This window comes from Narcine bancroftii, chromosome 6 (genome assembly GCF_036971445.1).
Source record: "Narcine bancroftii isolate sNarBan1 chromosome 6, sNarBan1.hap1, whole genome shotgun sequence".
Classification (NCBI taxonomy): domain Eukaryota; kingdom Metazoa; phylum Chordata; class Chondrichthyes; order Torpediniformes; family Narcinidae; genus Narcine; species Narcine bancroftii.
This window is the reverse complement of record NC_091474.1, coordinates 194,524,227-194,547,958: the sequence shown is the minus strand read 5'-3', so window position 1 is coordinate 194,547,958 and position 23,732 is coordinate 194,524,227. Positions and strand designations below refer to the sequence as shown.

The following is a 23,732-nucleotide window of genomic DNA, read 5'->3' as shown; positions in this document are numbered from 1 at the left end:
GGGACTGCTGAGCCCAAATTCACGGAGTTTGGATCTGAATTTATTTGACACTTTTGTATTGAACGTAGTGCAGTAGTCATTGAATAGTGGTCTATCATTGGTGTCTGTTTTGTGCTCTGGGGCTGAATTTAGGGCCAGAGTGATGATATCTGCCATCGGCCTGTTAGAGCAGTAGGAATTAAGTTTGGCTGTGCGGTATCGCACCATATTTTTCTTCAGGACTGGAATAATAGTGGCCTTGAAACAGATGGATACTTTTGCTAGTAGCAGGGAGAGGTTGAAAATACCATATTCCCTTCGACTTGTCTGTGCAGGCTTGAAGGACAAGGCCAGGGAGTCTGCCTGGGCAATTCGCTTTCTGTGGCTTCCCTCTCAGTCAGCCCAATCTGATTTCTGTGGCAGTGACTATGGGTGTAGATGTGCCAGAGGTTGATGTCGTGTCCTTTACTGGCTTACTGACATGCCATTCATTGTGAGCGGAGAATGTATTTAGTTTGCACTGTTATTTGCTATTTTGCCTGGTTTTAAATTGGAGCCTGTAATGGCATATGTGCCCTTTCACAAGTGCCTGGTGTCTGCAAGGTTTGTCTGGGACTGTAGTTTGATTAGGTGGTGCCTCTTGGTGGCTTGCAGATGTCATACCTGGATTTTGAAATACAATTGATGCAGAACACCTAGGGAATAGTAATTTTGATAGGGCCTGAGATCTTTATCTTTGAGGGCAGGGGCTAGTCAAACATTGGTTGATTATATAGACTAATTCTGTGACATAAGTAACATTTACCACACCTCACCAAATTTAAGTGTTTGAAGTATGATGTCTAAGGGCCATCAAATTTATTTTAACAATAGTTCTAGGCTATTAGGTCTGGATTTGAGTTGAGAAATAGATGTGAGATGTCAGCAGGATTCTGATCATATTGTGCCTTATCCAACTCGTGATGGTCGTACAAAATTTGCTCATGGGCAGGATTCAAGTTGGGGAGTGGTTTGTACAATCAGGGGTTGAGGGATATATACCACTTTAAGGAATGATTCTGTTTAAGGGGTTGAGATAGATACCTATTCCGAGATAGCTGGCATATCTGCAGGAACTGTGATAGTTAAATTGCATAGATGCCAAGCTTGGGGTGTTGAAGGAGCAGATTAGAGGTGACAGAAATAGATCAATAAATAATTGTACGGATAATATGACATAAGATTAAAAGATAAAATGGAGTAAAAGTGATCTCTTCCTGCCAGGATAAATTGCTACTGTAAAACACAAATTTACTTTTGTCCCAAAATTCTAGTATCAGTAAATATATTTTGAAAAGCATGCAATGTTTCTTGTGAATATTTTGCCAAAAGTTGTTGTTAGCATATCTCTACTAATGTTGGCTTTTTAAGCTTGTCATTGTGGTTGGTTCTATAACTGGAATCAGTCTCTGTTTTTACCATTATTATCGGGGTCTTATGGTTAATGTCTGAATATGAGCTGGTGGCTGAAATGATGAAAAGTAGTTTCTATCAGAAATGTTTTCTAGGAAAATGGAGGATGACTTTGGTGGATCCCTGACTCCTCCTGTGTCTCCATGTGAAATGGATGGGATGGAGACAGAGGAGCAATGCTGCAGACCCCCTTGTTTCTCCTGTACCTTTGGCCAACAAGATGCAGGAAAACCCTTCTCTGCTGATGGCTATCTGTCAAGTGGATCACTAAACCGGTAAATATTATAAACTAATATTGTGCAGCTATTATGTAGTTATTTTGTAAAGATTATTAATTATGGAGGATGTGCCCCTTAATAGGGGGAAGAGGGCAGAGAGCTAAAAAGGGAAGCTCTCTGATAGGAGAAAGAAGGGAAGGGGTTGGAGATGGAGGAAAGTACTATTTGGGCTCCTGAATGGTCGTGGGGGAGAAGGTGCAAGTGAAAGTGTAGCTCTTCTTCCTATCACCGGGGTAGCTACCAGATTGGTAGCAAGGGATGAGTGGACAAGGGAGTCACGGAGGGAGCAATTCGTGCTTAGAGGGCATGGTAAGATGTGTCTGGTGATGGGATCCCATTGTCATTTTCTTTCTCTCCATTCCTCTGTCTATGCTGCACCCACACAGGCCCTAAACGTTGGTCATTTATCTTGACCTCCTATGGACGCTGCTAAACCTGCTATGTCCTCCAGAATTTCGAAGTTTTTACTATTGTATCAGTTGCCTGGATGTGGCCTTCCTTCAGAAAATGTGGCTTCCTCTCAAGTTCCATCAACTTAGTCCTAACCTGCATCTCCTCTATTTCCGGTATATCTGCCCTGGTCCTTTCACCCCCTCCCACCACCCCCCCCCCCTCCCAAACTCTACGAACAGGGTTTCTCTCACCTATCACCCCGCTAGCCTCCACATCCAAAATATAATTTTCTGCAATTTATCTTGCCTACAAGATATAAGAGCAGAAGAAGGCCCATTGAATTTCTACTCATTCCTACTCTCTAGCTTTCTCCATGTAACTCTTGATATCCTGACTAATCAAATGCCTGTCAATTTTTGCCTTAAGTATACCCAATGACATTGCTTCCACAGCCACCTGCAGCAACAAGTTCCAATGACTAAAGACATTTTTCTGCAACTCTGTTTTAAACCTATGCCTTTTCATCCTAAAGTTATGTCCTTTTTTCCATGGGAAACAACCTTGCCACATCTACCCTTTCATCATTCAAAATATCTCTGAGGTGCCCGCTCAGCTTTCTGTATTCCAAGAGCCAATAAATGTTCCTCTTACGGTAACCCTTTAATTCTTGGTATAATTCTAGTAAATCTTCTCTAAAACCACCACATCTTTTCTCAAATAAGATACCCAAAACTGTACACAATACTCCAAGTGAGGTCTCACCTGTGCCTATAGAGTCTCAATATTACATCCCTGTTCTTAAATGCTATCCCTCAAGAAATGAATGCCAGTGTTGCAATCGCCTTCTTCACCTGGAGGCCAACCTTTAGGTTATACTACACAAGGACTCACAAGTCCCTTTGCACTTAGGAATTTTGAATTTTCTCCCATCTAAATAATAGTCTGTGCCTCTATTTCTTCTACCAAAATATATGACCATACACTTTCCAATGTTGTATTTCATCTGCCACCCCTTTGCCCACTCTCCTAATCTACCCAAGCCTCTATAACCTTTCAGTACCTTCAGCACCATCCGCCCTCCCACCTATTTTGGTGTCATCTACAAATTTAGCAACAAAGCCATCTATTCCATAATCCACATCATTTATGTGCAATGTAGAAAGAAGTGGCTCCAACACCAATCCCTGCAGAACACCACTGGTAGGCGGTAGCCAACCAGAAAAGGATCCCTTTATTCCCATTCTGTTTCCTGATGTTCAGCCAATACTCTACCCAAGCTAGTATCCTTCCTGTAATTGCATGGGTATCCAACTTGTTCAGCAGCCTCGTGTGGCACCCTGTCAAAAAGTCATTTGGAAGTCCAAATACACAACATCCATTTCATCGCCCCTGTCCATCCCACTTGTGATCACTTCAAAAAGTTGCAGTAGGTTTGTCAGGCATGATTTTTGCTTTAAGGAAACTATGCTGACTTGTGACTATCTTTTTGTGCACCTCAAGGTACTCCATAACATCATACTTAACAATCGACTCCATCTGCTTCCCAACCACTGATGTCAGGCTAATAGGTCAATAATTTACTTTTTTCTGCCTACCTCCCTTTTTAAATGGCAGCGTGACATTTGCGATCCTCCAGTCCACCAGAACCATGCCAGAATCCATTGATTCCTGGAAGTTTATTACCAATGCCTCCACAATCTCTACAACTATCACCTTCAGAACCCGAGTGTGCATTGCATCCGGTTTAGGAGTCCTATCTAACCTTAGACCATTTAGCTTCCCAAGAAACTTCTCTCTTGTGATCTTGACTGCACTTGCTTCTCTTCCTAGAGACCTATGAGAATCCAGTATGCTACTAGTCATAGTGAAGACTGATTCAGAAAATTCATTCAGGCATCCTACCATCAGGCAAATCTTCCCCTCCCCTCTCTGTAGGGATTGGTGCTGATGCAACTTTCTCATCCCCTTATTCCTTCCCACCAATTCCACCCCCCCCCCCCCCCCCCCCCGATACCTAACCCTGTGACCACTAGAAACGCTACACTTGCACATACACCTCCTCCCTCACCACTATTTAGGGTTCCCAAACAATCCTTGCAGATGAAGCAACACTTCACGTTGCAAATTTGTAGGGATTATCTATTGCATCCGGTGTTCCTGATGCAGCCATTTCTTCAGGGAGACTGGATACAGACTGGGAAATTGCTTGGTTGAACACCTTCGCTCTGTCTGCAGGACCTCGCAGGGGCCAACCACTTTTAATTTCACATGCCATTGTCATACTGATATGTCTGTCTATGGCTTTGTACTGCCACATTGAGGCCATCCACAAATTAGAGGAACAATACCTTCTCTTCCATCTCGTCAGTCTCCAACAGACAGCATCAATAGCCACCTACAATATCTGTTAACCCCCTCCCCAGGTCTCTCCCTTTTTCATTCTGGTGCTTTGATTTCCTCCCACCTTTCAAAATGTATGGGGTTGTAGGTTGATTGGTATATTTAGGAGGGGCGAGGGCTTGTGCTGTACGTCTTTTTAAAAAAAAAAAAAATGAATTGTCTGCAGTTCATACTTCTGAAATATGTTTATGACTTGATGCCACACATTTTTACTGATGCTTGAAGGCGTGATTAACTTAGTACTATATATTCTTTTAAGATTACTTTTAAGATTGGATCCTTCTCCTACTGTCTACGAAGCTGACACAGTGGATATATTTGGTTTTCAGTGGGTGACTGAAATGGCACTTGTTGAATCACCAAGTTTTCTGTTCGGATTATTGAGGTACAAGTGATTTAAATACAGTAATGATTAAATCTTCATATTAGCTTGAAAGGATGTGTAGAGTCAGAATTGTATGTTTATTATTGTAAAACATGTTGAATGTTCATTTAGCTATATTGTGCACTCGATGAATTAATGCCATAAATTGTAGCTTTTATCATGGATTCTGAAATAGTAATACAGGTTGTGCCTCTCTGGCGTTCTGTGGTCCAGCATCTCCTATGGTCTAGCATGTTTTGAATTTGCCACCATTAATTTGTGATCCGCCACCAAGGCGGTGCTGTTAGCCGTGCTAATGTGCCAAAAATCTGTTTTCACTGCAGCCAAGTGTTTTGGTGATATAGTCCTGTTAATTTCTTACGTTCAGCTGTATTTTAGCCCTTCAAGTTGTTGTCCAAGAGGTGCAGATGGTCCTAGTGCTAATGAGCATAAGCATAAATCTATCTATCCTTGAAAAGGTGGAGTTACTGAAAAAAAATTAGATAAAAGAAGTTCTGCAAAGACTTTGTGTGAGCACGATGGGATTGGATCGTCAACTGTGTATGACTTGAAGGAAAAAAAAGAGCAGATTTTTGTTTTTTGCTGAAAATGAAAGCCAGAAAAGTTTTAAGGTTCGGAAAACTTTGAAAGGTGCCAGGAGCACAGAATTATACAGTGCGCTTATAAAGTGGTTTAAGCTCTGATGTAATGAAGGTGTAAGCATTTCTGGGGAGATGCTTATCAAGCAGGACAAAGAGACCTAAAGCTTGACTATGACTGAATATTTCCAATGATGGCTACACAATTTTAAGTGGAGACATGGAATTTCAGTACATAGTGTGTATGGTGAAAAACGTAGTGCTGACACAGAACAGTCTTTGGATACATGGAGGGTTCCCTTAGGGGGCATTATCCAGGTCCCCCAATGGCCAGGTTCCGACATTGCTGGATTAAGAAGGCACAATCTGTACTGCTGAAGTGATTCCATTCATATTTGGAACTGTTCTGCTCTTTCAATGTTTTGATGATGCACTTTACCCAAGCATTGTTTGAACAGTACCTTCTCTGTATTTTTTGCTGCTATTTGCTATACATGTTAAAATTTTCTTTCCAAAACCCTTTTTCATATTTAACAACATGTGGCTTCTCAAAAAATGAGAGAGATCAGTTGTTCACAAATGTAAACAAGTAAACTCCTTGGTTCAACTGAAAAAAAAAAGCAAGTTCAAACTTTCCGTTTGTTCCTCCCCATGTGTGCAATACAACATCCTTCCGATACTGACTTCAGACCGTGTTGCTACCGCACTCCCTTGCGACAGCAAATGACCATTGAAAGCCACTTTGCCACCCTGAATCCAGCTGCTGAGAGAAATTGGACGGTAACTTTAATGTGCTGAATTGTGCAACTCGCTTCCATCCTCTGTCTGATTTAATTGTTGCCCCATGACGTGAATTGTCAAAGTGAAAATTGACTTGCATCTCTATCTAGTGCACATATGACTGGCAGTCACACAACAATGTTCCATTAAAGCACCACAATGTCACTGAAATCACCATGTCCATTATTCCAGGCCAGCTGTGGACTGTCAATCAAGAGCAGCCTCTCTAGTGGCACCCATATTCCATGAATTAAGATTTAAGAAAAAACATGCTGATGCACATGTGACTTTTAAGTTTTAGGAGATGAAAACCATGCCTTTAATTTCAGGGGACTGAAAGAGTATAATTAGGTTTTTATTTCAAGTGTTTGGTGAGAAGGCAATTTGTGAACGTGTCGTAAAGGTGAGCATAGGTATCTTGATGAAGTTGAAAAGTGAGTTTACATCAATTGACCTTGCTAATGTTCCATGTCTGCAAGATCATTGATGTAAATAATTCAACAAAACTGATCTATTGTAATCCAGTTTCAAGCATTAATTTTAGTGCAGGGGCTCCTTAGGTTCCATCCAAACTGATAGAGAATAATTTTGAAATGCTTACATTCACACAACATTGTCTAAAAAGAACATAATTTATTCTGCAGACAACAAATCAGCCGATTAGAAGACTTGGCACAGAATAGTTCATGTGATTTTGGCAAGTATAAAGCTTAATAATTTATTTTTCTTGTAAGTTTGATGTAAGGAGTTACAGAAACAAAGTTCTGGAAATACTAGCAGGTTGGTCAATATTTGTGGAAAGAAATGGTTGACATTTCATGTCTGGCACATTTCAGATTCTGCTGAGTCTTTTCAGTGTTTTTCCAACATCTGCATCTTTTTGATTTTAAGTTCCTGATGAAAGGCGGTGTTGTTATTGTCAAGTGCTAAAGATGGTACTGTTAGGGAAGATTGGTTAACAAAGAAAATTTGATTCCCAATGAGGGGCTTAGGTTCAAAACATTGGCTGCTATCACTTTTCATGGATGCTGCATGACTTGCTGAGATTCTCTAGTAATTTTGCATATTGTTAGCAGAGATTGAAAGTTTGATGAGAAAGATGAAGGAAGTGTATGTTGGGAAAAGGCATTGGTTTCAAATGAGACCTTTAACATTTATAGGAAATGTATTCATGAACGTCAAGACATTAAATGGTCTTGCCAAGAAGAATTATGATGAATCCCAAAACCAATCGTCAGAATATTTGAAGCAAGACCGTTGCTAGAGTCAGAGTTGTACCACTCTGGGATCAAAAGAAATCTATTTTTGGAGCTGTGGATCTGAATAGGATCAAAATGAATATAGAAGTATTGGACACATCAGAGAGAATGAAGGGTTAGGAGGCAATGTGCTCGTATTCTGGAATAGGTCTGTGAAAGGAAAGAGGAAATAGTAGAGATGTTAGAACATGTAATGGTGGATAAATTGGCAGGGCCTGATTGGATGGCCTAACATTTAAGAAAAATTTGGACAGTTACATAGATGGGAGGGGTATGGAGGGAAATGGTCCAGGTGCAGGTCAGTGGGACTAGGCCGAATAATCTCATTCAGCATAGACTAGAAGCACTTGTTTCTGTGTTGTAGTGTTCTATGGTTCTCTGGTTCAGAATCAGCTATGATGGGATGGTGGAGCAGACTTGATGGGCTGAATGGTCAAATTTTGTGTCTTGCATTCAAAGAATGCTATGGAAAGCAAGGGAGGAGATTGTACACCTGAATGGAGAATTTTGCAAATTTGTTAGCCACTAGTGATTTACCAGGAGTCTGAAGGATAGGTAATGTTGTTCCCTTATTCGTAAAGGTCTGTAGGGATAAGCTGGGAAGCTATAAATTGGAGAGCTTTGCATTTTTTTTTTGGAGAGGGTTGAATTGCAAGGGACAGGATTTTTGCTCTCTTGGAAACACAGTTGGAGGAGGAGGAGTTAACATAGTTTGTGCAAGGGAAATGGTCTTTTACAAATCTGAGTTTTGTTGAGGCTACAGCTAGAATATTGTAATTTTTTAAAAAAACCCCAGAAAAAATGTAAATACTCAGCAGGGCAGGCAGCACCTATGGAGAAAAATAAAAAGAATTAGCACTTAAGGTTGATTACTTTTCATTATCATTATATTATCACTTGTTATGCTTTGAAAGGGTGTTGGAAGGTGAAAACTTTTTGCCATTTACTAACATGTTTGGATAAACTCTTGAAGCTTCGTGGTTATGGACCAAGAGCTGGCATGGTCAGGATAGTTGAATAGTCTTCTGTGGTCCAAATTTCTGCAATTTAGTTCTCTTGCTTTTTCTTCAAACATGTGGAGATCTGGCTGTCATTTTGTTGTTTAACTGAGCATGAGTAATCAAAACTGACATTGCAGTGGCCCGAGAAGCCCATGGAAAATGGGAAGTTCATGCTCACCCAACTTGGGTGAGGTTGGACGTCTCTGACACAAAACTGGTGAGCTGCAGGATCCGATTGGACTTCTGGATCCAGTTGAAGAATTGGAGCCCCAGAAAATAATTGACTGAAACAGTTGTTGCCTCAGTCCAAATCTAGATTTTAGCTTAAATTTAAATTTAGACACACAGCAAGGTAACAGGCCATTTCGGCCCATGAGTCCATGCCACCTAATTTTCACCCAATTAACTGATTCCCCTGGTGTGTTTTGGATGGTGGTAGAAAACCGGAGCCCCTGGGGAAAACCCACACAGACATGGGGAGAATATACAAACTCCTTACAGATAGTACGGGATTCGAACTCTAGTCCCGATTGCTAAAGGTGTTGCGTTAACTGCTACGCCAACTGTTTCGCTTCATCTAAATATCAATGATCAAAATGGAGCTGATAGTTTTTCCCCATGGCCTCCAGCTGTCCAATTATGGTCCACTAGTGAGACAAAAGAGAGCTGGAAAATCTAGTCATTGCTTCTCTTAAGACCAAATTAGAGCAAATTCAATTCGGGACATCTTTAGTATAATCAAATGACTTTATTTGTATTAAAGTGGGTACCCTGAATAATTGGAAGTTTTCTGCTTCAAATCAGAACGTCAATAGCTAGAACTGTTGACTTAAAGCTCTCAATGAATATTGAATGTTTTGAGTTTCTCCCCTCATCAACCCCCATCCATTGAATGCACTTACAGGAAAGAGCATAAAGGATTCCCATCACACTGGCTACAGCCTCTTCTCATTGCTACCTTTGGGTAGAAGGTACAGAAACCTGAAAGTCAGCACCTCTCTGTTCAAGAACTGTTTCTTTCGAACAGATATGAGGCTTTTGAACCTCCCCTTGTTACACCAATCAGAGACTGCTCTGACACCACAAAAAGGAAAGTGGACAATTGCTTTTTTTTTCCACAAGATGATAACTATGAATATTTATGATCTTTTTTTGAATATTGTGTTTTTAATTCAATTAAGTATTTAGCATTGTTTTTATTTACAAAGTTCCGTTCACTTGCAGTAAGTAAAATTTTGTGTGAATATGTAGTTGTGCAATCTCCATGACAACCCATCATCATTACCATTTGTGAATAACTTCACCATAATCTTTTTTAAAAAAATCTGGCCAGCAGTTAAGAAAAATCATTTAACAAATGATTGATTTGAATGTGGTTTCATATAATTGTTTGTTTCGATTTGTTTTAAACAGGGAACATTACTAGCATTTGTATTGAAGCAGATGAAATCAGACAGCATTGCATTAACTTCCTCCAGTATATTAAAGTGTTTATATTCAGGTAATGGTTGATTTATTTATGCTACTGACAGAATTTATAGATAATAATAAAAAAGCCATTAATCCAACCCAAAAAAATTGAACTGTTGGTGAATGGCTGGAGTTTGACTACCTCTAAAGTGACAAGCAAAATTGTTGACTTGGGAGCTTCTGCTCATAGGGTCTGCTCCATCATTCAAATTATGAGTGGACTGATGCATTCCTTTCATTCCCATTCTTGTGCCTTTTCCCATCATCTACGATGTCTTAATAATCAAGAATTTATCAATATCAGCTTTTTTAAAAAAAATACCCAATGGCTTGGCCTTCATAGCCATTTGTGGCAACAAATTCTACAGATTCACCACCCTCTGGGTGAAGAAATTTCATCTCATCTCTGTTCTAAAGGGACAAACTTTTATTCTGAGGCTATGCCCCTCTGGTCCTAAATTCTCCCACGGCTGTCATCTTGACATTCATTCTAGCCATATCAATATTTGATGTGTTTCAATAATATCCCCCTTCATCATTTTAAACTCCAACGAGTACAGGCCTAAAGCCATCAAATACACATGTTAAAGCTCTCATTCCTGGGATCATTCTTTTAAAGCTCTTCTAGATCCTGTTAAACACCAGGACATTCCTTCCTTGGATATGGGGCCCAATTTGGTAAACCGTCAGCATTATATCTTTGCCTTTATATTCTCGTCCTCTCAAAATTAATGCAAACATTGCATTTGCCTTCCTTACTACTGATTCAACCTGCGTGTTAACCTTTCACCAATCCTGCACTGATATTCCTGTGCAGGGAATATTCCCGAGCCCCTTTGGACATCAACTTTCTGAATTTTCTCCCGATTTTATATTAAAAAAAAACATTATTCTTTGTTCCTTCTATCAAAGTACCTCACCACACACTTCTCTATGCTACATTCATCTGCCACTTCTCTGGTCATTTTCCCAACCTGTTCAAGATCCTCTTCAGACTCCCTGCATCCTCAATGCTACCCACTCTTCCATCTATCAGTGTATCATCTGCAAACTTGGCCACAAAGCCATCAATTTTGTCACTGAAATCATTTACATGTAGAATGAAATGTAGTGGCCCTAACACTGACCCCTGTGGAATATATCTGAAAACAGCACCAAGTGAGAAAAAGCCACCTTTATTCTAACTCTTTGCCAGTAAGCCAATCCTGCAAGTACCTTTCCTGTAATACCATGGCCTCATGCAGCACCTTGACAAAGGCCTTCTGGACATCCAATTAAACAAAATCCCATGACTTTCCTGTGTTGGTGCTACTCATTACTTCCTCAAAGAACTCTCAAAAAACTTGTCAGGCAAGATCCCCCTCCTGATGGTGACTCCGTCTGTTTGATCTTGTACTTTTAAGTACCCCAAAACCTCATCTTATCAATGGTCTCTGGAATCTTGAGTCCCAATTGGTGGCATAGTTAGTGGAACACTGTAACAGCATTTGAATCTGACTCTGTCTGTAAAGAGTTTGTATGTTCTCCCCATATCTGTGTGGGTTTCTTCTAGGTGCTCAGGTTTCCTCCCACTCTTTTTAAAAATAAAAGAGTACCGAGTGGTAGGTCAATTGGGAGTAATTGGGTAGCACAAGCTAAAAAGGCCGGTGCTGTATGTTTGTATGTATGTCTGAAGCTTCTTTCTGTTCTCCCCATTTAATCAGTAAAGATAGTATTTCATAAATTGCACTGAAAACCTTTTGAATAGCTTCAAACATTTCATTAAGTTGTGCCTTAATTAATTTTTCTGCATCTGTTTTTTTTTTCTGGCCTATCATCATAATAAATACCTTGATTCTTGCTGTAATCCCAGTAACTGTTATTTCTGATGGAATTGCTGAAGTTAGCCATGGCATTCTTGTGAGGATGGTCACTATATGTGAAAGCATTGAAACCTTTTTGTCTATTTAGACACAAGTTTCATCTCATCATTAGATATGAGTGTTCAAAAGGTTTGGATACAAGATTGTAATCCATTGTAATCACTTCATATGGGGAAGCAGGTTCCCATTCAGTGGTAGTATCTATTTTTTTTCCAAAATTTAATTCAGAGGAAGTAATTTTGAAACAGGATTTTTTTTTGCTATGCAGATATCTGGAGCCTTCTGGAGAATTGGGTGATAAACCAATCCATCCATATGAGGAACTGGAAGTTCAGCTGCCTTCTATTTTAGTGGAAGAATTGCATGCTCTTACTCTATTCATTGGCCATCTTGGTGAACTTCCCAGCAATATCCGAGCCAACCTCTCAATAAGCAACCAAGGAAAGGTTAGTGTCGTATTTCCAAAAATATTTCTTTGAAATTAATTTTCTGAACAAGTTTACAAATCTGTTCTGAGAACATTCGGGAATATTAAATAGCTCATCGGCTTTGATTTGCCTTAATGTTGGGGAAAATAAAACTTAGAGGAATATGGTTAGCAAGTATAAAATATGAGATTATTTTTGCATTGGGGGGCTGACAGGAAATCAAACAGTATGTGACTCAAACATAACAAAATGCGGAAGAAATGATTGTGAATGGATTGCACTGCTATACTCCCAAGTCCATTTGAAGTAGATTTATTCAGCAATGGTGTGCACTTGCTCACTGTCACTGTCTCAAGGGCAATGAAGGGTGCATTCTGAGAAAGAAACTACACTCAGCATCGTCTACTGAAAATATTAGGTGTTTTGTGACTGGTTTTTGGGATATGGTGTTTTTTTGTCTTGTGATAAGTGAATGAGACTTTTTGCCTGATGTGCAGGTCACCTGCAGCCTTACTTGTCCCCCCCCACACCCCCCCCCCCCCACCACTCGAATTCATCCAAGTCATTCATAAAAATCACAAAGAGTGGGGGAGATACCCACAGTACACCATTAGTCACCAACTGCAAGGCGAAAATATGTTTCATTTATTGCTACCCACTTGTCTGGTAGGCAAGCCAGTTCCAATTCCATGCAACCAAGTTTCCATGGATCTCCTGCCTCATGACTTGATGGATGAGCCAACTATGAGGAACTTTGTCAAACCACCTCACTAAAATCCATATGCTTCATATTCCACCATCCTCCCTCCATCCATTTCATTTGTCACCTCCTCAAAACTCAACTGGGCTTTTGAGTCATGATCTACATTTGTTTGTCTAAGTCATTCATAAAAATCACAAAGAGTAGGGGGGTCCCAATGAAGGGGCCATAGGTTTAAGGTGAGATGGCAAAGATTTAAAGGAACATGAGGAGCATCATCTTCTCTCCAGAAGATGTTCAGTATATGGAACGAGCTTCCAGAGATGAGCCCAATTACAATATTTAAAAGACATATAGACAATTTCATTGATGTGAAAGGGTTAGAAGATATGGGCTGAATACAGGCAAATGAAATTAATATAAATGGGCATTTGTTTCCATGTTGTTTAGCTCTTTCTGTGTCTATTGACTTTGAGGGAAAAAGTCAATTCTCAACCACCCCCCCCCCCCAAAGTTAAACCAAAGGTCATTATGTCATCAAATTTCTAGGCAATGACCTGTTCTTATTTTTTTTGACTGATCTCTGCAGTTTTGTGTAATCATCCTATATGTAACCATAGATGCAAGAACAAAAGTAAGTGATGTGACCCATCGAGTCCACTCTGCCATACCATCATGACCTGATCCACTCAGCCCCACTCCCCTGTCTTCTCCCCATGTCCTTTGTTACCCTGACTATTCAGATACCTATCAATCTCTGCCTTAAATACACCCAGCAAACTGGCCTCCACAGCCATTTGCAGTAGTAAATTCCAGAGAGTCACTACTTTCTGGCTAAGGACATTCCTCTGCATCTCTATTTGAAATGGGTGCTCTTCAATTCTGGAGTTGTGTCCTCATGTCCTAGATTCCCCTACCATGGGAAACAACTTATGCCACATCAACTCTGCCAATGCCTTTCAACATCCAAAATGCTTCTGTAAGACCCTCTTCATTCTTTTGAACTCCAAAGAGTACAGTCCAAAAGCCATCAAACATTTCTCATTTTCTCCAGAAATCATACTTATGAATCTTCTCTGAACCTTCTCCAATGTCAGCACATCCTTTCTTAAATAAGTAACCCAAAACTGTATCCCATATTCTAAGTGAGGTCTCGCCAATACTTTATAAAGCCTCAACATTACAACCTTGTTCTTGTATCTTATTCCTCTAGATATGAATGCCAATGTTGCATTAGCCTTTTACGCCACTGACTCGACCTGAAGGTTAATTTTTTGGGTATCCTGCATCCTTTGCACCTCCAAATTTTGAATTTTCTCCCCAGCCAAATAATAATCTTGTGGCGGCCCCTCTCAGCCCCTTAGGGGTGCTTCACAAAATGAAGGATGAACGCGATGATCCAGCCAGCTGCACGAGACCTGCAGCGCTGCCCTCCAGTTCGCCACAACTAAAGGAGTCTAACTGGCCTATCAAGGAAAGTGGATTGCAAATGCACCAATCAGTGCTGAGGGAGCTTTGACCACGCCACTCATCTTGAGAGTAAAAGCAAGGCTGTGACCCCAATAAAGCTTAGTGTTAACTACACTCAACTAGGGTTTGTGTAGTTCTTTCTGGGAACAGTGTTCTTTTTGAGCTAACCTGCATACAGCTATAACCTCTCCTGCGCTATGGGCTCCACAGAGCCATAGCTTGTAGCAGCTAGCTACAACATATGCCACATCAACTCTGCCAATGCCTTTCAATATCCAAAATGTTTCTGTAAGGCCCCCTTCATTCTTTAGTCTTCCATTTTATTCATTACAGTACATTTTCCAACATTATATTCATTTGCCATTACTTTGCCCATTCTCCTAATCTGTCTCTTTGCAGTGTCTGTTTCCTCTTTACTACCTGTCACTTCACCTATCTTTGTATCATCTGTAAACTTAACCACAAAGCCATTTATTCCACAATCCAAATCATTAACATACAATGTGAAAATAAGTGGCCCTCTGCGGAACACCACTGGTAACCTGTAGCCAGCCAGAATAGGGACCCTTTATTCCTCTCTGTTTACTGCAGATCAGCCAATGCTCTACGCATGCTAGTTCTTTTTCTTTGGCTTGGCTTCGCGGACGAAGATTTATGGAGGGGGTAAAAAGTCCACGTCAGCTGCAGGCTCGTTTGTGGCTGACCAGTCCGATGCGGGACAGGCAGACACGATTGCAGCGGTTGCAAGGGAAAATTGGTTGGTTGGGGTTGGGTGTTGGGTTTTTCCTCCTTTGCCTTTTGTCAGTGAGGTGGGCTCTGCGGTCTTCTTCAAAGGAGGCTGCTGCCCGCCAAACTGTGAGGCGCCAAGATGCACGGTTTGAGGCGTTATCAGCCCACTGGCGGTGGTCAATGTGGCAGGCACCAAGAGATTTCTTTAGGCAGTCCTTGTACCTTTTCTTTGGTGCACCTCTGTCACGGTGGCCAGTGGAGAGCTCGCCATATAATACGATCTTGGGAAGGCGATGGTCCTCCATTCTGGAGACGTGACCCATCCAGCGCAGCTGGATCTTCAGCAGCGTGGACTCGATGCTAGTATCTTTCAGGTAATTCCATGATTTCTCATCTTGTTAAGAAGCCTCATGTGTGGCACCTTGTCAAAGACGTTTTGAAACTCCATTATGTGAAATCTCATAAATCATTGAACTTCAAAGTGCTGGGAATTGAAACAAGATACAGTGCTCCATTTGATCATTAATGCAACTGTTGGTAAAATCTTCACTCACTATCATTTTAGGTCTTTCCACCATCCTGGCACTTGGTGCATTTGCATTTGGACATTCAATGGTCAGTGCTTGAGATTCTACATATACTTGGGGAGAAGATGCCAGGTAAGAATATTTTTTTCAGGCTTCTGTCAGTGAATGGAATTTTAATATGTCGTGGATCATTTTTTTGCAGTGCTCCACAAGATTTGCATGGATAATCTGCTCTATTCTTGGCTAATTTTTACCTCATCAGCACTAAAATGAAATGTACAAACCTGGGACAAAGTTGAAATCCCACTGCAGCAGCTGAGGATTGTAACTGCACTTAATTATATAAAGATCACTTCCGATAACTATAAAAGACCATATTTTAACAAACCTATGTAATTCATTTATGCTCTTTAAGAAAGGAACTCTGCAGTTTTTATTTTACCTGGCTTCCGCTGCAGGAGGCCACTCATTTCAGAAAGATAATAAATGATCCTTGTCAGCAATAACCACGTTCTGTGAATAAATACTGTATGTTAAAAGATGGATAGCTATAGTGGTTGCACTGCACTGCATCATGTGGTGCAATTGAAAGCACTTGGGAGATCTTTTGCTCTCTTCATGTAGCTGCATGTTAGAATTACTTTTGGAAGAATGTATATAATCTAAGCAGAAATGAGAAGGTGGGAATGAAGAGTCGTAACACAGATGGAGGATTATAGATATTTTTCTAATTTTCTAAGGGTAAAATAATTTCTTTCACTGTGTTCATCTGTTGTCTTTGTAGTAGCTTCATAAATCTTTAGGTGAGTGGTTGTAAGTTGGGTGATTTGGAAGTTATTTGACATTGGCTGGATGGTTTCTGTTTGCAAATTCTTCTTATAAAATCCCTGAGCCATATAATAATTATATATGCCAAGCTGACTTGGAAAATGAAATACATGAAGTGTTGTTCAGTTTTGTATTTAAATTACAAGAGCCCAGGGTTATTTGTTCTGGAGGATTGAAAGGTCTGGATTGGTGGGGAACTAATGAGGTCCATGTTTTTATCAAGTGTTCAAGATTTTTAAGGAGGTGGATAAATTGAACCCTGGAAATGTGCTTGTGATTGCCACAAACCCAGTAATTGTGTGGTATTAGCTGAAGATGGAAGATGCAAGAGCAAATATGATGAAATAAATTGCCAAAGGAGCTGAGAAATTCATCTTCTGTCAGTCTTGCTTGGCTTCATGGTGTAGCATGCCTTTGAGTTTCCATGGAATCAGTCGAATATATTTTGCAGGCAGAATACAAGGTGGTGTTGTGCATAGTTGATGCATTTAGTGTTCCTGGACTGGGATAGATTTCAAAGTAACGTTGGAGGAAATATCAATAAATTGAGCATCTCATCAAGGAATATGATGATTTGGGGAATTATTTTTGGGGGCCAGCTGGTTGAATACAAAAGTAGCTGTATTAATTATTCAAATATTGCTCTTGATATTTGCAAGTCCTTTCGATACAGATCACAGAGATGTAAAAAGAAGAAAAAGTAATTCAGGCACATTTTTAAGATTCGTAATTCAATGTTTAATAGTAGCTTACCTCAGTTGTAAGGGGGGAAAAAAAGCAAAATTAAATAACTGCCTTTTAACTTCGACCCAATGTATATTATCCTACCTTTCCTGGTGGCTTTATGAAACCATGTAAACATACATTACCTTTGCATTTGGAAAATAGTACATTTGACTGCTTTTGTCTTTGGTAATATTCTCTTTTTCAAAATCCTGATTAGTTTCTGTCTCCTGTTATAGGACAAGTAATTTATGCACATCAATTTACGAATTTGACTGGTCAAAACTTAACTAACGTCAGCCTGTTTGAAGATCATTGCAGTAACCTTCTGCATGACCTCGTTGTTTTGGCAATCAACAAGTATGTCAAGGTAGATCATGTTTTTTTTCCTGACCTTAAATATATGATGTATGGTCCAACTTCTTATTAGCTAATTGTCTTTTCACAACTGTGATATAATAAAATTACATAGCCAGTAAACAGGTGTTTAAAAATGAAACCTGTGTAGCTTGGCTGCACTGCAGGTAGTTCCTTAATAATAAAACAAGTAGCCTTTTTTAATTGCTGGAATGTTGATGGCTGTTTATATAAAGCAATAGCTATAAAAGAATGGATGTTTCTTGGCTTGTGTGTGGCACATGCTCTCGATCACACTTGTCATTGAATCATTGAGAGATGCCATAAGGAAACAGGTTTTTCAGACACTGACTCCACTCCAACCCTCAAACATCCACAATTCTCCTCACATTTTTGCCAAATTTATCTTCCAGCAATGAATTATTAAGATGGTGGAGAGTTATGTTCTGCCATCTTATTTTTGTATTTCTCATATTTGCTACTATGTGGAACTCTACTCCTTAATCATTTTTTAAATTAAATTTGCATTGTGCCTCTCTGGCACTGTTTGATAAATCAGATAAATCAAGGGTGGATATAAAGAGATACTTTTAAATCAAAGGTCTCACCAATTAACAAGGTCAGGAGAGAGTTGTTCCATTTGAATATAATCAAAACTTTAAAGACATTGATTAATTTGGGCATCTGCAAATATGTTTGTTGAAATTAAATATAAAAACAACATTTGGGAAAGGCTGTTGGTGTGGCACTGAAGGGATTTGTAACAGAACATAACAGGAACTAAATAGAGTTAATGACCCCAATGGTTTCCAAACAGCTCTTTTAATTCATTAACATTGATCTGTAAGTAAGTGTGTGAATCTAAATTAATTGAAGATCTATTGCATAGAGCCTAGTCTTCAGGAGAATTTTAGTGAGTGAGAGATTCAGAATTTGGGTGGATAATGGGATTCTTGTATTGCACTTTGCAAAAGAATCAAATTGGTGGAAATTTTGCAGAGTATGAAAGAGAATTTGAGAGTTTTAAAAAATATCTTTCCACAATTTTTCTATCATGTAAGATATGCGAGTTAATGGAGCCATATCAGTATTGCATCTATCACAAGTCAAGTTCATATTAGGAAAGATGCGAGCTAGTCTATCTTTATACATATAAGCTCTATGAACGATTTTAATCTGTATTAAAGAATGACGTGGGAGGGAGCGGGTTGGGGGATAAAATGATAAGTGCATGTATTGATTTTGATGTAGAACTTTTGGTTCTGTATGCAATTTTGTTATATGTGCCAATAAAATAAAATATGGGAAAAAAAATGTCGTGCACAAAGTGAAGAAGTATTAACTAGTCCAGTAATTCTTCTCTGTGTTTCAGGAGATAATGTTAGCTGAGGTTTTGATTCCAATGTTTGTTGAATCTTATCCATGGGGCCTGATCTCAAATTTAAATAGTACCAATTAAGCCTTTCTGAAAGGGTTTAACCAGAACTAAGTATCAAGTAAATCTGGTTGTTGTAATGCGTGCATCAAAAGACATTAAACCACCATCAGCCAATAAATCTACAAAAGAGATAATTCCTTTAAGAAAGGTTCGGTCAAGAGTAGATTTTTTTTAAAAAATTAAGATGTATAATATTACCCAAGGCAAAATTTCAAAAAAAACCTTTGAAATTGAAACCAAATATGTAATGAATATTTAATAATTGGATTGGAAATATACTTACTGATCTTAGATAGTCAAAAAGGTAATGCTGGTTATTCAATTACAGCCTAACCCCTTAACTGCTCTTTTTGGAATTGCAGATTCTTGGTTGTTTACCTACTTCTGCATATTGAGTTGTAGCTTTTTCTACACTATTAGCTAGAAGAGTAATTTTATTTAAATGGAAAGACTCTGATTCTCCTACATTATTTCAATGGCTTTTTCGTGTTATGTCTTTCTTAAATCTCGAAAACAAATCAGAAGTCGCAGTTGAGATACAACTACTAAATTTGAAGAAACATGGAAACCATTTCTTTCATGGGATATAATTGGCATTTGTAGTTATTATTGATCCTACCTTGAGCCCCAATGCCAACCAGTCTAAGGTGGACCTTGGCTGTGATCTCTCAAAAAAAAACAATTTTTCAACTATTTATGCTGCATCAGGAATACAACTTGTTCTTTCGAGATTAGGTCAGCTATGGAGCAAAATGGGTGTATGAAGACGTGTCTAAACACTCACACCTCCTCAAGGAGTCAATTAAGCCCAAATGAGCCAAAAAAGAGAAAACATACAAATAATTGTATCAATATATTCTGTTTGATTCTTTTGGACACTGGTTCCATTTTGCTGTACGAATACAACAGTTTTTACCTCCGCTCCTGACTTTTAGGTTAGACCATCTGAGGTGCTTAACACTTGCCATTACCAATGTAGCTGTATCAAGGAACTCTGGCTAATACTCATCCATCTACTTGATCACAGGAGCAAAACTTCTCAAACTGAGGTAATGTTGATTCAAAATGCTCTTTTGGTTTCACAAATTTTGATTTGTTCTTTTAATTTACAGTCAAAAAAATTAATAGACATGAGGACCAGTTAAAACTGTATTAGTTGAACAAAAGGCAGAGGGATGGGAACCTACAAAGAAAGAATGAGGAAGGTGATACAGAAACCAAAGCTAGAGTTAGGAAAGAGAAAAAGAAAAATAGAGGGCAGAAAAGTCAAAAGTAAAGGATACAGAGGTCACTAGATTCTAAAAGGGCAATGAGCTTAAGGGCATGTTATCTGAACGCCCAAGGTATTAGAAACAAGGTTAGTGAATTTGAGGTGCAAATCACTACCCAGGTATATGATTTAGTGGCTGTCATTGAAACATGGTTGCAATGTGGGCAGGATTGGGAATTAAATTTTCAAAGGTATCAGGTAGTATGAAAAGATAGACAGGATGGTAAGGTGGAGGCGCTCTTAATCAAGGATGAGATCAAGGCAATAGTGAGAGACCATACAAGATCCAGGGAACAGAATGTTGAGCTCATCTGGATACAAATTAAAAATAGTAAAGGGAAAAAAATTCACTGGCGGGAGTTGTCTATCACCCACTAAATAGCACAGTGGGGGTACAGGCAATTAACTGAGAGATAACTGAGGCATGTAAGAACAGAATGGCAGTTGTCGTGGGGGACTTTAACTTCCACATAGATTGGGAAAGTCAAGTTGGTCGAGGGAGTCAGGAAAATGACTTCATAGAATGCATCTGTGATCGCTTTCTTGAGCAGCCTGTTAAGGAATCAAGAAGGAAGAATGCTATTTTATATCTAATATTGCTCAATGAGATAGGTAAAATTAACGATCTAGTAGTTAGGGACTGTCTTGGAGAAAGCTATCCGTATGATTGAATTTCTCATACAGATGGAGGGTGCAATATTTAGATCTAAAACTAGTGTACTATGCTTAAACAGGGGAGTCTGAAACAGGAAGAGGGAGAAATTGGTCAGCATGGACTGGGAGCGCAGGCTAATTGGCAAAACAGTTGAGGAACAGTGGAAGACTTTCAGAGATTTTTCACAGTGCTCAAAAAAAGTTCCCATTTTAAATAAAAAAAGGGCAGTAAGAGAGGGAAAGAAATGAAGGAAAATATAAAATTTAAAGCACTTGCACAAAGTAGCCAAGAATAGTGGGAAACTGAAGGATTGGGAAAACTTTAAAAGGCAACAAAGGAGAACTAAATGGGAAATAATCCTTCTTCTCTTTGCTTATGAAGGTAAATTAGCACAAAATATAAAAACATAGCAAAAATAAATAAATAAAATGGAAGAGAGTGACTAGAGTCAACATAGGTCCCTTGGAAGGTGAGAAAGGGAGAATAATATTGAGTAATGAGGAAATGGCCGAAGCATTGAACAAATATTTTGTCAGTTGTCATGGTGGAAGACAAGTCCAGCATGCCAAAGAGTGGGATGTGAAGGGAGGTGAGGGCCTCGATAAAATAATTGTTACAAAAGAGATAGTGATGAGCAAACTAATGGGGGGGGGGGGGGGGGAAGCAGATAAATCCCCTGGTCCTGATGGGATGTATTTGAGGGTACTGAGGGAAATGGCTGGAGTTATAGTCTATGCATTGGGAGTCATTTACCAAAATTCTCTGGATTCTGGGCAGATCCCGGCAGATTGAAAGACACCAAATGTCATGCCACTTTTTTTAAAAAGGGATGTAGGCAAAAGACTGGTAACTATCAGCCAGTTAGTTTAATGTTTATAGTCGGGAAAATGCTTCAAGCTGTCATTAAGGATGAAATAGCAAGACATTTAGAACAAATGGCTTTCATCAGGCAGACGCAGCATGGATTCAGAAAGCGCAGGTCTTGGTTGACAAACTTGCTGGAGTTCTAAGAGGATATAATAAGTACAATAGATAGAGGGGAACAGGTTGATGTGTATATTTGGATTTCCAGAAGGTGTTTGAAAAGGTGCTGAATAAGATAAAGATGAATGAAGTTGGGGGAAGTATATTGGCATGGATTGAGGATTGGTTAACTGACAGAAGACAGTCGGGATAAATGGTTTTATTTTTAATTGGCAGACAGTGGTAAGTGGGGGAGGCCACAGGGGTCGGTGCTGGGCCCGCAGCTGTTCATCATTTACATTGATGATTTGGAAGAGGGGACAGAATGTAGTGCAGCCAAATTTACAGATTGTGGCGACACGCCATTAGGCAGGCGAACTGGCCCCGCATGTCACGCACGCGGCGGGGCAGCCGGCCAAAATGGCGCCATCGGGGTTTCTTCCCGACCTCGGCACCAGGCTTAGAAGCCCGCGCTCTGCAGCCCACGTGATGCCCTGATGGCGTCCGGGCCAACGGCGCGTTCTTCCGGGCTGGGAGTATAAGAACAGCCAGGCAGACCTCAATAAATCAGTTTTTGCTCAATGAACTCAACCCATTTGGTTGTGGAGTTATTCAGTAAGCAGAGTAGCCGTCGCTACAGGATGATATTAAATTGAGTGGATAAGCAATTTAGATGTGGAGAGGCTGCAGAAGGATATAGTTAAGTTGGGTAAGTGGGAAAAGTTCTGGCAGATGGAGTACAATGTTAGTAAATTGGAGGTCATCCACGTTGGTAGGAAAAATAGAAGAGGAAGATTATTATTTAAATGATGAAAAACTGCAGCATGCTGTAATGTAGAAGGACTTGGGAGTGCTTGTACATGAATCGCAAAAAGTTGGGTTGCAGGTACAGCAAGTTATTAAGAAGGCGAATGGAATGTGAATCTTTATCACTAGCGGAATTGAACTCAAAAGCAGGGAGGTCATGCTGCAACTGTACAAGGTACTGGTGAGGCTGCACCTCGAGTATTGTGTGCAGTTCTGGTCTCCATACTTGGAGGCAGTCCAGAGGAGGTTCACCAGGTTGATCCTGGAGATGAGGGGGTTGACCTACAAGGAGAGACTGTGATTATACTATCTCAATTTCAGAAGAATGAGAGGAGATCTTGTAGAAACATAGAGGCAGGAAAATTGTTTTCGCTGGGAGATGAGACCAGAACTAGGGTCACAACCTCAAGATTCAGGGGAGTAGTTCGGTTAAGTGTTTTCAGATAATCAGAAACTTACTACTAGGTTTGAAGAAGCAGTGCCAAAAATGGTTAATTTGCCTGTGATTTGATAAGTTAAGGGGAGAATGGAAACAACTTTTCAAGAAATGAAAGGAAATAAGCAGAATGGATGGGGAGAGATAGCTTCAACGCATTGAGGTTACAGGAATTGAGAAAATAGTCTCAAAGGTGGAACATTTTTTAAGAGTCTAGGAACTGTGCATCTACACAGTTATGAATGTGAACACCATTTATAAGCAGCATAAATGGCAGAACAAATAAGGAGAAAAAAAGACTTACTTCAGTTCCTGCGGCTTCGGACATGATTTTCCTTTGCCAATACTTGAGGACAAATTTCCAAAGACTAAGTGTACATTACCAGTCCTTGAAAAAGAAGCAAATGTGGCAATTTCAAGCCCAGCATTATTGAGGAAGCTTCAAGAACAACAAAAAAAAAAGAACATTGATAGCTTCTTGGAGAAGGATTGGGAAAAATGTGAGGCCGTCTGAATTTTGAGGCCAAATAGTGGTGAAGCAAAGCTCTGAAAATCCTCAAAAAG

At 39.7% G+C, this 23,732-nt stretch overlaps 1 protein-coding gene across 1 annotated transcript in view; it reads left to right on the top strand.

Annotated features, from left to right (window-relative positions):
* The first annotated feature begins 1,530 nt into the window (after positions 1-1,530).
* The window catches only part of mms22l (MMS22-like, DNA repair protein), a 173,600-nt gene continuing 151,398 nt past the window's right edge, over positions 1,531-23,732 (top strand). The window contains exons 1-8 of the mRNA XM_069887105.1: positions 1,531-1,706; positions 4,762-4,887; positions 6,890-6,942; positions 9,919-10,006; positions 12,106-12,283; positions 15,730-15,823; positions 17,482-17,612; positions 19,973-20,086. Of these exons, the coding sequence (XP_069743206.1) occupies positions 1,531-1,706; positions 4,762-4,887; positions 6,890-6,942; positions 9,919-10,006; positions 12,106-12,283; positions 15,730-15,823; positions 17,482-17,612; positions 19,973-20,086 (960 nt within the window). The remainder of the gene's footprint in view (positions 1,707-4,761; positions 4,888-6,889; positions 6,943-9,918; positions 10,007-12,105; positions 12,284-15,729; positions 15,824-17,481; positions 17,613-19,972; positions 20,087-23,732) is intronic.